A 14,018-nucleotide genomic window follows, 5' to 3' on the forward strand; every position below is an offset into this window, starting at 1 on the left:
TTGCAGTGAGACTGCACCACTGCACTCCAGCCTGGGCGACACAGCGAGATTCTGTCTCAAAAATAAATAAATAAAAGCAAACAGGTGGCCTAACAGGAACTTATAACATCCAATTCACAGGTATGGCACTGAACTGATCTAACTATAAATTATTTCCTGTTTCCAGGCAGTTAACCTGTTAGATCATTTAATAATTGTAGAAATCTGATCATTATATTTAACTTCAGCCACATGTGATAAAGTTTCTACAGGTAGGAGTTCTTACAGCACTAAAATACAGAATAAAGCATTTTAATTACTTGTCTACCTTGAATTTTTAATACATACTCTTAATAAATGTTCAAATTACACAGAGCCATTTTACGAATGAGATTCTCTATCAATTCATGACTGTATGAGAATCATTTCAAGGGTAATAACAGTAAGACTATGTTTTATTTCAATGTTCACAGGGAAAATTGAACCCTAAAATAGATCTCTAAAAATTTCATCAAAGAAAAATACCGTTAATTTTCAATTGTTAAAGAAAAATCTACAGGTATTCAGTGGGCTGCTAATAATACAACAAATTGAGATCAAATCTCAAATTTTCAAAATACATTCAATGTTAACTTTACCATCTTTCCACCCTAGGAGTATCCTCCATCATCTTAAGCAAAATGAAGATCATTTTACTTATGTCTACCAAGGTGTGCAGCAACTTAAAGCATCACTGCTCTCCAAGGAACTATAATTCAGAGCACCTCAAGTAAATTTACAGCTAAGATACTAGATACTAGATCAATGTAAAAAACAGGTACTAACAAAATTCTTCTAATCTCCAAATATCTATTTAAGCACCAAAATTTACTGTTTAAGAAGTCATAATTTCAACTACATACAATAATATCCTAAAACACAACAGAGTAAAGCACACACCTGGGCATCAAAACTCCCAACTCTCCACAACTTTACCTTTCTTTTTGTTTTTAGAACAGGGTCTCAGTTGTCCAGGCTGGAGTGCAGTGGTGAAAGCATAGCTCACTAGAGCCTCAGACCCCTGTACTCAAGCAATCCTCCCCGACACAGCCTCCCAAGTAGCTAGGACTACAGGCGTGCCCATACCTGGCTAATTTTTCTATTTTTGGTGGACATGGGGTCTCGCTATATTGCTCAGGCTGGGCTCAAACTCCTAGGCTCAAGACATCCTCCTGTCCCAGCCTCCTAAATAGCTGGGATTACAGGAATGAACTACTGTTCCAGACCCTCCAGAACTTTTCTAATTTAGGATACTGTATTCCTGTCCCATGCAACTACAGCTGTCATAAATAACATTTAGGACTTCATCATATGCAAAGCCATAATACATAATAGAAAGCTATAATACAAACAGCAGAAACAAGAATTGTTAAGTTTGCTTAGTTGTGCCTATGGGTCATGAGAATCTGTCTCATTTCTGTCTAACGAGTAATCTGCAACAAAATGGAAAACAGAAAAATGTTCTCAGAGTCATCTGCTTGTTTCAAATTCAAGTCTCCATGATTTGGCTGCTCATCAACTTCCAGTAGTAAGGTGCTGTAAGAACCTTTAGTTAAAAGTTTTAAAGTCTCATGCTGGAGTACTCCTCAAGTAAAATAATAAAAAAAAATTTAAAAAGTTGTAAACTCATATGCCACTTTTTCATTGTAATGTAAATAAGTTCTTTTAGTCAGATTAACATTCTACATTTTTAATCTTGGCTTCAAATATTTCAAAGTACCAGAACAAATCTATGAAGTTCTCATAGCTACAACTCACCAATAAAAAACCAGAGGTGATCACTCCACAAAAGTCCCCAAACAAAAAACTTGAATATAACTTCCCAGAAATGTGAATTTGTAGCATCCTATATCATCAGCTCTATAAACCCCGAGGCATATGCCATTTTCTTACCTTATCCTTTTCATGTGGAAGAAGGGACACTGGGGGTAAACAGGAAAGAGATTCGCAACTCTCTTTCCCATCCACGTTCGTTGCTTTAGTGTTGAGCCGATAAAGAGGTCCATCTTTAAGGAGTCTGCCGTGGCCAATGGCACGTTTGATAGCCAATCGTAACTGCTGGTGAAAGCCAGAGGCAGCACTGCCTCCGAATAATGCAGACACATCCTTCTGACCTTTCAAAAAACGTTCAATGCTTTTCAAAGTTGAGCCACCAGACTCTGCCAAGCCCTCAACTGCCCGCTTTATCAGTTTATTCCAATCCACATTTTGTTTATTATCCAATTTTCCATGGTTCCGAGGCTTAGGAAGTGCTATTCGCCCAGGATTATCAGGATCTTTATAGGAATTGAGTCCTTTATTTGAGACTTTTAAAATTGTTCCATCTTTAACACTCAACTCCAATTGTTCTAAAACAGTTTTACGATCCAAGCCATGGGATGAAGACACAGCATTGCATATCCTTTCTTCTGAAGGACGCTGTTTCTGCTTTTTCACTTTTTTGATGGCCTCCAAAATCCACTCAGTATAAAGCGGGTTTGCGAGTTTTACCATGGTGAAGGATTCTGTATATCCATAGAGTCGTTATCCCTTATCCTGATGCTGAGTAAGTTTTACACCATGGAAAACAAGATTCTCGGAGGCTGGGAACCAGTTAACCATAGCATACAAGTTTTCTGGCCTAAGTCCTTCCTCCTTTCACAAAACAGAATGCCTCCCCAATTGTACTATAGAAACCAAAACAACCTGTTGTTTGAAATGTCTTCCAACTTCCCAATGAATTTCTCAATAGCACCACACATGGGTCTCGTCATGAAGTTGTAAGAACTCAAGAATATTTCATTCCCGGCTTCAGAGCAGAAAAATGTGCATCTTATGCCTGAAAAGCAATGAAAATAAGGTCAGTTTTCTACCAAGACCTATTTCGAATGAAAATAAGCATCCTCATCATAAAGCAATCAAACAGCAAGTGTTTGCTGGGCACCCTTAAGAATTTCCAAACTTATCTATTAATATTCCAAAACAATCATGTATGTAAACCATTGGGATAAAAAAGAAAAGAAAAAAAAAAAGATGAGTAATTAGGATACAATGAGGAAACACGATGAGATGTTCTAAGAATGACCTTAAGCTACCACTAACCAGAGTGAGTGACGGCTATTCTGTACTCCGCAATCTCTGCTCACCAGTCTAGGAATTTCAACTCTTCCTTGACATCTTTCCCCAAGAAACTAGTCAGCACTTCAACAAGTATCTGGATTAGTAGAAAGAATCCTGCAATGAAAGTAAGAGTGAAATCTTTCATCTTTCAAAATTCTAGACATTTAGAGTAGACAAAAACAGTCAATAAGGCAGAAAACGATTGAGAAAATTTTAGCTCCTACATGAAAAGAATGAATACAATATGCACACCCAGTTTAAAGTACAGTATTACCTTAATCTCTCCTAATGGAAACAAAAATACTATTGAAAATAGCCTAGTGTAAAAGTGCTTACTGAATTTAACAACAATCCACTTTCATTCAAATTTTAAGAATTACATGCTGATAGCTTCTCCTAACCCAAACTAAGATGTTTCTATCCATATGCTGAAGACAGTCACAACTGTCAAATTGCGTGTAAGTAATTCATAGACAGGAAAACTAGAAATGAGGAAGGCCCAGAATCACTGGGGTCAACGCACATACTACATATCAAATGTACGCTACAGAAAAAGAAATATACTGGCTACTTGTAGGTCTAAAGAGAAGCCCAAATAATAAAGATATAAATTCAAGATTGCTGTCCTGAAACGAACATTAATAAAACATAAACACAAATGTACTGTCTCTCTGAATCAAAGTCAGTATCCCTACTAAAGAATCTGGTAGATGCAATTTTGTTTCATCACTAAAATACTGAATTCTGAATCTAACTCTTTTGCCTCCAAAAATAAGTTTAACTGAAGTGTTTTTTAGAACTTCTGCTCTCATTCTAGAGATCATTTGCATTACAATATAAACAATGCTAGACAAATGGCTCCCACAGCAACTATTCTTAGTAGTGACATTAAAATCAAACGGAAAACTAATACACACTAGGAAAGAGATATTACTATTAACTCTGATAGGAAAGAAAAGAGTGAAGCAAACATTCAAACCTGAGCCAAGATTCGTTTTTAAATCAGCTGCCTAAAAAGAAGCCCCCTGGGAGAGTCATGCTTCAATTTGGTGAGGGTCTCAAGAGGACAGAAATCAGAGTATTATTATTCCAAGTAAGCTCATTATACAGATATTAAGTCTAAACTAAATGAGAAGCTACATCCTGCGTTTAACAAGCTGGGAACGAACGTCCTAACTGACTAAGCTTCGCAGGTAAAAGAATGAGTGACAGCCACTCATTGTCTTTCCAGTCGGGATTGTCATCAGTCTCCAGGTCTTCGGAAAGTCAAGCGCCTGCAGCCTCGGATCTTAACTCCCGGAAAGTACACCAGCGGCTAGAGCGAGCGCAACTCGCTTCCGACAGTCCTTCCCGTCCCCATTCCCCACCCCCAAACACGTCTTCGCGCCCTCTTTTCAAAGAGCGAGAAACTTTAAAAACTTGGATCGGCACAGCCCGGCAGCTCGCCGACGGGGCGCTGCGCCGTTTCCACGCGATGGAAACAGACCCCGAGCACAAGTTAACAATGAAATCACGTGAAGGAGTTCAGAGCGGTGCACAGCCCCGGCCCAGCTCCGCACCCTAAGCTCTGGGGGCCGGCTCGAGGGCGGCGCGGGGTGCTGGGAGCCTGACAGTCGCGCACCCGGCCAAGCGGCGAGGTTGACAGGCGCCCGGCCTCCCCTCGGCGGCTGGGCTGACAGCCCGGCAGACACAACATCACACGTGCTGCGCCTCGCACCACAACACCCGCCGGCCTGTCAGCCCCGCTCGCCACCTCAGCCCGGCTCGGATCCTCGCGCCCCCGGCCGAAGCCAAAGCCGGAGCCGGAACCCGAGCCCGAGCGCCCGCGAGCGCGGGGAGAAACGGCCCGGCCCGGCCCGGCCCGGCCGGCACGCGCGCGGCGGGCGGGTGGGCGCGCCCCGAGGGAGAACGGGCTTGCCGGCTCCGCCAGCCCGAGGCTCCGCGGCCTGGGCCACTCGCCGCCCGCCCACCCGCCGGCTCCCCCAGGGCGGGCCCGGCCAGCGGGGTCGGTGGCGCGGGGCCCGCGAGCGCGGGGCCGGGCGGCGGCGCGCGGGCCGCAGGCGGGGGCAGCCGGGCGCCGAGCGAGCGAGCGGGCGGGCGAGTGAGCGGGCGGGCGCGAGGAGGCGGCCACGGCGCCCCAGCCCGAGGCCTGGCGCAGAGCAGCGGGAGGCGGCGCAGGCCGCGGCAGGGCCTGCAGCCGCCCGCCGACCCCGCGAGGCAGCGGAGTGGGCCCTGGAGCGGCTCGGCCTCGGGCTGGGCGGCCGGGGGCGGCCGGGAACGGCCCCTCGGCTACTTACCAGGAGGAAGGACAGCCGGGATCCCGGGGCCCCGGGCCGGACCGCGGAGATGCCCCAAACTGACACGGCCGCCATCTTGGAGACAGTGAGCTCCAGCCGGGGGGAGGGGAGGCGAGGCGGCGGAACAGCCGCGGGGGGAGGGGAGCGTCGCGAGGGAACGGCGGCCTGGGGGAGGGAGCTGGAAGAGCCTGGGCGGGCGGCGAGGGGAGGTGGAGGCCCGGCAGCGCGGGTGGGGGGCGGCCGGGAGCGGGAAGAGCTGGGCCGAGAGCCGGGAAAGGCCGGAGGGCGGGGCGGGGCAGCAGGGAAGAGCCGGCCGGCGGGGTCACGTGGGGCCGGTACAAAAGGCCAAAGCCAGGGTGGGAGGAGGACTTGGTGGGGCTGGAGGCCGATGAGCGGGGGCTTCTTCTCTGCCTTCTCACGCGTTTAAGTCACACGGCGACCCGGGAGAGGAGGAGCTGGTGCACCCCATGCCACCGCTGGGAAAACTGAGGGCAGGCGTCTGGGTGGGGTGGCTTCAGTGTGGCACGGAAATCCGGCAGCCACGCAGGATGGGAACTCTCGGCGGCGTCTGTTTACAGTTAGGGAGCTCTCCCTCCCCACTCATTTGCCTGCACAGCGACTTTCCGGAGCCCGAGGGCGGGGCCTGGGGGGCGGAGAGGAGGTGGCTTCCCGTCCTCACCCCTGGCTGCTCGCCTCAGCCCCCGACGGCTCTCTTCTGTCAGTGGGAAGAGTTGGGGAGAGGGTGGAACCAGAAGCACCCGTCTTAAGCCCTTTCAGCAGTGACTTCATTTCTTCCCTCCCCCAGCAGCTGAGAGGGTTCTTGGACCTCACTAGAGCCATTTTATGGGAAACTCCACAGACCTGGGTCGTGTGACTTGGACAAGGTCACACAGCTAGTGTGTGGCGCGCACCTGAGCCTGGGACTGAGATTTGTCTTATTCCAAAGCCGGTCTTCCCTTCTTGCCCTGTGCGGAACTCTTGGCCATACTTAGGGCGGAACCACGAGCAGGCGGTTTTTCATGGCCTGCCTGTCCTCTACTGGCTGTATGGACGTTTCGTTGTCTTGCCTTTCATCTAGTTTAAACTCTTTGATGCAGAGATTGAGTCATACTTTTTGTTTTTTTGAGACAGTGTCGCTCTGTCGCCCAGGCTGGAGTGCAGTGGTGCGATCTTGGCTCACTGCAACCTCCGTCTCCTGGGTTCAAGCGATTCTCCTGCCTCATCCTCCTGAGTAGCTGGGACTGCAGGCGCCCGCCACCACGACTGGCTTATTTTTGTATTTTTAGTAGAGACGGGGTTTCACTATGTTGGCCAGGCTGCTGATCTCGAACTCCTGACTTCAAGTGATCCGCCCTCCTCAGCCTCCCAAAGTGCTGGAATTACAGGCGTGAGACTCCGCACCTGGCCAAGTCATGCATTTTTTTTTTTCTGCATTCACTGGAAAGACAGTAGACATGAAAAAGACATACTAAATGTTTAATCGTTGACATGGAAGTGTATCCTGCTGCCTGACCTTTATCTGCCCTGTCCCCAACCCCGTACGACCCACCCCGCCTAGACTGTCGCCCGTAATACCTCTTTTTATCTCAGCTTTAGTTTTTAAGGGCCTCCCTCTCACCTACTGCCTTAACTTCCATGCTGACTTTCTTTTCTGAACTTCTGTAGTAGTATCATTTGCTCTAGTCATTTTGCACTTACATGTGGTGTATATATATATATATATATTCGGAATATATATATATATATTCCGAATACATTCCCTGGTAAATGCTCTCCTATAATGACTCTGCATCTCCAGCACCTAGAATAATGTTGCACAAGTACTGTAGTAGGCGGTTTAAAATTAAAAAAAAAAAAGTTGCTCGTGAATGAACAATTTTTTAAGCCGTTAAGAAAGCCGTTTGTGGCGGGGCGCTCCTGTAGCCCAGCTACTCAGGAGGCCTGCTTGAGCCTGGGAGTTGCAGGCTGTAGTGAACTATGATCGCCACTACACTCCAGCCTGAGAGACACAGCGAGAGGGAGCCCAAACTTTTCTATCTATACCGTCTCCACTCTAATCCATAGCCCTACCTTCCATACCGTAGACTCTGGACCATTCAATAAGAATAACGTTAACTTTTCAGATCATGGTCCAGCCAAATCAATATCCTGACACTGACAGAAACATAAGTGTAATGTAGTGAGGTTGACTGAGTTGCCATTCATCACCTACGTCCAAGCCCCATCTCCAAAGCGGTAGAGAAATTTGGAATACATGATAATCCAATAGAAAGGATCCCTTTCATCTTAGATGAATCAGATAGACACATTCTCAGGTAAAATGGTCCCTGTTTGTAATGAAATCACCTCCAGAAAAAAAAAAAAAAATATATATATATATATATATATATATATATATATTCTCTTTTAGTAGAAAGGCAGATTTTTATTTCCCAAAGAGGGCAGATAAAGTCATATGAATACAAAGACAATGAGTTTTTCATGTGAGACTAGAGTGTGTGGCCTTCAGAAGAAAAATAATACAGAGATGAGTTGTGTTTACTTTTGGATAATTTGGAAGAAAACTAGCCACAGCCATCCTGTGAAAAGACCAAACTGGGGATTAAACAGTAGCAAGAATTTAAAACAATTTGTAACAACAAAGCACAGTTGAGCTTTTCACACAGCTTCCGTAAAGAGTCTCTGCTTTACATTTGCATAACTAAATGGCACATTCAGGAGGTCTTCTCAAAATAAAAATCTTGCAACAAAGACAGATTAAAGTCCTCATCATTTGCAAGTTAAAAAAGCAATCTGCACTCTGAAAGGATAGTTTTTCTTAGCTCAAACTTTACTCACGATTCAGCCCTGTGGAGCTGGCAACTAAAGGTTATTTCCCCCTTGCATATTTTGCTTTAGGAATCCCTGCCTTTTCACTTGTACTTGGTACTTGTGTCTTATACAGAGTCCATGCCAGCCTGAAATTGGAAGATTGCTCTGTCCTGGTTTCAACAGGAAACATTTTTAGTCCATTTACATTTAATATAATTGCTGGTATATTTGGATGTATGCCTACCATCTTACCATTTATTTCGGATCACCTATTTCACATCCCTTCTTCTCCGCTTTTTGCCTTTTTTTGAATTAATTAAAATATTTTAACTATATCATTAACCCCCCTATTAATTTTTAAATTAAACATTACTAGTTTTAGAGATTACAACATTGCTTTTTGACTTACTATCTTATAAAAAATAATTACTTTTACCACTTCCCCAGGAATGCTAAGACATTAAAATACTGTATCTCCACCTACCCATCTCCCTTTTGTGTTTATTGTCGTCATGGATTTTAATTGTGTGTGTATTTTAAGCCACACAAGAATTTATACTTGTTGTTCTGTACAATAAGTACTCATTTAGATTAACCTCCATATTTATCCTTATATTGCTCTTCATTCCAATATGCATTTCTGTGCTTCTGTCCGAAGGTTTTCCTTCTATTTGAATAATTCCTCTGTTTTACAGCAGGTCTGCTGATGACAAGTTCTCTCCAAGGTTGTTTGAGTTTTTGCTTTTGGTTTTTTGTGGGGTTTTATTGCCTAAAACTTTGCATTATCCTTCATATTTTTGCTGGGTATAGCATTCTGATTTGGCAAGTTTTTTTTTGTTTTTTTGGGGTTTTTTTCCCCAGCACTTTGAAGATGTTCTTCCATTGTCTTCTGGTTTCTATCACTCCCTTTTATTCCTTTGAAAGTAATGTATTTTTTCCTTTGACTCCTTTTAGGATTTTTTCTTATCTTTGGTTGTCAACAGCTTTACTATGATGTGTGTAGATGTGGTTTTCTTTGTATTTATCCTACTTGTGTTCATGAGTGCAGTGGGTGTATGCAGAGTCCCTTGCATTTGTGGGTTTATATCTTTTAGGAAATTCTTGATCACTGTCTCTTCTCTCTCCTTTCCTTTTAGGGTTTAAATTATACACATGTCAGAATTTTTCATTGTTTAACATCTGTATTTCCTATCATCTTTTTTCCCCCTTTTTTTCTCTATGCATGAGTTGGTATATTTTCTATTTAATTGTGTACTTTTAAACCCATTTGTGAATTCCTAATTTTGTTTATTATATTTTTAAGTTCTAGAATTTTCATACGATTCTTAAAATCAAATTCATTTGGAGAAATTATTTATTTATATATGTATTTTCTCTGCTGTTGCCTCTATTTTCTTGAACATAGCAATCCTAGATTTTTTTTTAACCCTAGATATTTTAAAGCTCTTTCCGATCATTGCAATAGCTGAATCTTCTGTGGATCTGTTTCTATTGTATATTCTTTCCATTGGTTTGGGTCATTTTTTTTTCCTGGCTCTTAGCTTGCCTGAGAATTTTTAATAGGATGTCACACTTTCAAGTATGAAAAATTGTAGAGGCTCTGGATAGCATTATCATCATCCAGAGAAGGATTCCTACTGTCCTTTGCAAAGCATTTAGAGTGAGAGCTAACCACCTTAATCAACCAGAGACTGAGTCAACTTGGGGTTGGGCTTTGGCAAGATTTAATTCACCTCTTTTTTGCTGCTGCTCCAGTAGCATAAGCCTCCAGGGGTTCCGACTGAGAGTCATGTGTGTTCCCTGGGACCCTTCATCCCAGTGGATACTGAACTCTAATTCTTGTTTCTGCAGAACCATGAGACAGTCAAAATCTCTTCACTCTACTTTTCAGAGGCTTTCTGCTAAGCTTCTTAACCTTCTGTCTCATGCATCTTCAGAATTTGGAAAACGACTTAAGGGAGACTGACAGCATTGGGCTCAATTATTTACCCCTCCCTTCTCACTGGGAATCTGGCCCCTCTTATTCTTAAGTTTGTCTCTCCAACCTTGCTGAACTGACAGAATCATCCCTGGTGGTGTCTTTGCCTGTTAGGGCCTCTTTCTATACTCAGAACCAAAACTCAGACTCTGGCCTTATGCCCAGAATTTCCCCAAGGAATGAAGGTACTGCTGAATATCAGCTCACCTCTACATATAGTTTCCCTTTCTCCGAGATTGTGTCCTCATAAGTTCTGGTTGCCTCAGCAGCTCACTGATGCCTTCAAACAGATGTTTTATGTTTTAGCTGGCTCTCCTAATTGTTTTCAGCTGGATTATTGGTTGGCTATAAGTACCCCCCATCGTACTCAGAACCAGGAAATGTTTTTCATATGAAATGATCTTGCCTTCCCCCTCAGCAAAAAAAAAATAAATGTCTGAACAAGGCTCTGCTTGAGGTATCAAGATATAGTTTACAACACTGTCTGTGTATCAGAATCATCTCAGTACTTTTTAATAAGTAAAAGAGTCCAGAATTCCACACCAGACCTACTAGATCCGAATTTCTGAGAGATTAATTTGGCTCTGTATTTTAAAATGCTTTCCAGGTATGAACATTTGCTCTGACAACAATTGAGTAATGGGGATGGGATTTATCCTTCCCTCTTAAACATCTGGAAAAAAAATAATAATGGTTTTCTGACAGGTTTTCTGACAAAATATATGAAACAATGGGTTTTAGACATTGGACAATAGACAGTGTAGGACAGTGATTACTAAGGTAAGAGAAGTAAACAAGTTGAGCCATCTAATTGCCCCAGCCTACTGCCTTGCAACAGTTTCCAGACCATGGGACAGGCAGTGGCAGAGCCCAAAGCCTAGCAATGCTGCTGACTTGAGGAGACAAATATCAGGCTTCAGGGAGGCCAACGTAGCTAAAGTTTGGAGGACAGAGAACCAGAAAGGGGAAAGCTACATATGTATATACAACTCCAAATATCTCAGAGGGGTCCTTTTGCTTCTTTGGATGAGCATTGATTTGCACATATTTAAGAAGAGACTAAGTGGAAACTAATTGGGAAAACAAACCACCAAAAAAGGGCAGGAAAAACAGTTCCCGGAGCTCCCATATGAATGGAAATTGTGCCTGTTTTCACCAGCCGAATGGAAAGACCTATCTGTACATTTTGTCCTTAGTCCTCAGGAGGGTGTCATCTTGACACTGAAAATGAATTTGCCTATATTAAAAGGAGCGTGGGAGATTTGAAGAAATAATGGCTGAAATAGTCCCAAATTTAATAAAAACTATAAACCCACAAATTCAAGGCATTCAAAGAACACCAAGCAGAATAAAAAATTGTAACCACAACAAGGCACATTATAGTAAAATTGCTGAAACCAGGCAAAAGTCTTAGTATCAGCCAGAAAAAAAAGATAATATACAGGAAAGAACAAAGATAGGAATTACATTAGACTTGTTATTAGAAACTATTCAACCAAGAAAAAAAAGTCTTCGGATTGCTGAAAGATTTTAAAAAATCAACCTAGAGTTCTTTACTCAGCAAAAATGTCTTTCAGAAATGGAAGAGAAAAATGTTTCAGACAAAAAAGCGGCTGGGCGCAGTGGCTCACGCCTGTAATCCCAACACTTTGGGAGGCTGAGGCAGGCGGATCACCTGAAGTCAGGGGTTCAAGACCAGCCTCTCCAACATGGTGAAACCCTGTTTCTACTAAAAATAGAAAACATTAGCCAAGCATGATGGCGCACACCTGTAGTCCTAGCTACTTGGGAGGCTGAGGCAAGAGAACCGTTTGAACCTGGGAGGCAGAGGTTGTAGTGAGCCAAGATCACCCCATTGCATTCCAGCCTGGGTAACAGTGTGAGATTCTGTCTCACAAAAAAAAAAAAAGAAAGAAAAAAAAGAAAAAAACAACTGGGTGCAGTGGCTCACACCTGTAATCCCAGCATGATAAGAGCCCAAGGGAGGAGGATCACTTGACACCAGGAGTTCAAGACCAGCCTAGGCAAAGTAGTGAGAGCCCCATCTCTATCAAAAAAAAAAAAAAAAAAAAAAAAATTGAAAAATATCTGGGTGTGGTGGCGCATGCCTGTAATTCCAGCTACTTGAGAGGCTGAGGTGGGAGGCTTGCTTGAGCCTAGGTCAAGGCTTCAGTGAGCCATGATTGCGCCACTGCACTCCAGCCTGAGTGACAGAGCAAGACCTTGTCTCAAAAAAAAAAAAAAAAAAAAAAGGAAAAAAGGGAGGGAGGGAGGGAAGGAGACAGGGGAGGGCAGGAAAGAAAAAAGCTAAGATAGTTTATCACTAGAAAACATGAACTTCCAGAGCAAGACCTTGTCAGAAAGAAAGAGAAGAGAGAGAGAGAAAGAAAGAAAGAAAGAAAGAAAGAAAGAAAGAAAGAAGGAAGGAAGGAAGGAAAGGGCGAGCTAAGATAGTTTATAACTAGCAAACATGAACTTCCAGAAATATTGAAGATACTTCTTCAAAAATAATGGGAAAGGATACTAGACTGAAATTTTGATTTGTAGATAAATGTTAAGAACTCTGTAATTGTGAAATGTGTAGATAAGCACAATTTTTTTATTTATAAGATGATTGTGTAAGGCAAATTAATAACAGTGTATTATGGGATTTAAAACTTATGTAATAGTAAAATGGATAATAGGGAGAATGTGGAGAAATGGGAATAGTGGTTCCAAAGTTTTACACTGCACATATAGTGGCAAATCATCATTTGAAGGTAGACTGTAGTAAGCTAAAGATGCATATTGTAAACCTTATAACAACCACTAAAAGTAATAATAAAACTAAAGTAGAGCTACTAGGCCAATAGTGGAAATAAAAGAGTCACAAAAATGCTCAATTTAGAAGAAAACAGGAAAAGAAGAAAAAAAAGGAGTAAAAGCTAGATTAGACAAATAGAAAACTATAGCAAGATGATACACTTAAACTCAACTATATTGATAATTATATTAAATATAAGTGGTCTAAACATCAAACTAAGAGGCAGAGATTATCAGATTGTATATAAAAGCAACAGCAAAATATGTGCTGTCTATAGGAACACATTTTAGATAAAAAAACACAAATACATTAAATGCAAAAGAATGAAAAATACATGCCAGGCAAACACTAACAAAAAGAATGATGGAGTGACAGTATTACTATCAAACAGACAGATTTCAGAACAGGGAATATTACCAGGAATAAAGATTAATATTTCAGAATGATAAGAGAGTCAATTTATCAAATAGACACAATAATCCAAAATGCTTATGGAACAAATAACAGGCCTACAAAATGCTGAATCAAAAACAGAGCCACCAGGGCACAGTGGCTCATGCTTGTAATCCCAGCACTTTGGGAGGCCGAGGTGGGCTGATCATGAGGTCAGGCGTTTGAGACCAACCTGACCAACATGGTGAAACCCCATCTCTACTAAAAATACAAAAATTAGCCAGGCGTGGTGGTGCATGCCTATAATCCCAGCTACTCAGGAGGCTGAGGTAGGAGAATCGCTTGAACCTAGGAGGCAGAGGTTGCAGTAAGCCGAGATTGCACTACTGCACTCAAGCCTGGGTGACAGAGGGAGACTCTGTCTCAATAAATAAATAAATAAATAAATAATAAAAAAAATACTGAGAGCCTAAAGGAAAAATAGAGAAATCCACAATTAAAGTTTAAGATTTCAACACTATGTTAATAACTGATGTTTTTAAGTAGAAAGAAAAGGAGTAATGATATAGAATACTTGAACAATGTTGTCGATTAACTTGAGCTACTTGTTTATAGGACA

General features: G+C 42.6%; 1 protein-coding gene across 11 annotated transcripts in view; it reads right to left on the bottom strand.

The window, feature by feature from the left end:
- Positions 1-6,042, bottom strand: part of KAT6A (lysine acetyltransferase 6A) — a 121,264-nt gene extending 115,222 nt beyond the window's left edge. For 3 of the 11 annotated variants that reach the window (XM_054499726.2, XM_054499724.2, XM_063668717.1), the window contains exons 1-3: positions 5,415-5,504; positions 3,144-3,231; positions 1,912-2,836 (exon numbers count right to left, since the gene is read on the bottom strand). In XM_054499726.2, coding sequence (XP_054355701.1) covers positions 1,912-2,511 — 600 coding nt within the window. In that variant the 5' untranslated portion in view covers positions 2,512-2,836; positions 3,144-3,231; positions 5,415-5,504. Of the gene's footprint in view, positions 1-1,911; positions 2,837-3,099; positions 3,232-5,414 lie in introns of those variants that run through there. The other 8 variants (XM_063668718.1, XM_054499721.2, XM_054499722.2 and 5 more) reach the window with 5 other exon arrangements.
- Positions 6,043-14,018: the final 7,976 nt, after the last annotated feature.

Source organism: Pongo pygmaeus, chromosome 7, assembly GCF_028885625.2.
Source record: "Pongo pygmaeus isolate AG05252 chromosome 7, NHGRI_mPonPyg2-v2.0_pri, whole genome shotgun sequence".
Classification (NCBI taxonomy): domain Eukaryota; kingdom Metazoa; phylum Chordata; class Mammalia; order Primates; family Hominidae; genus Pongo; species Pongo pygmaeus.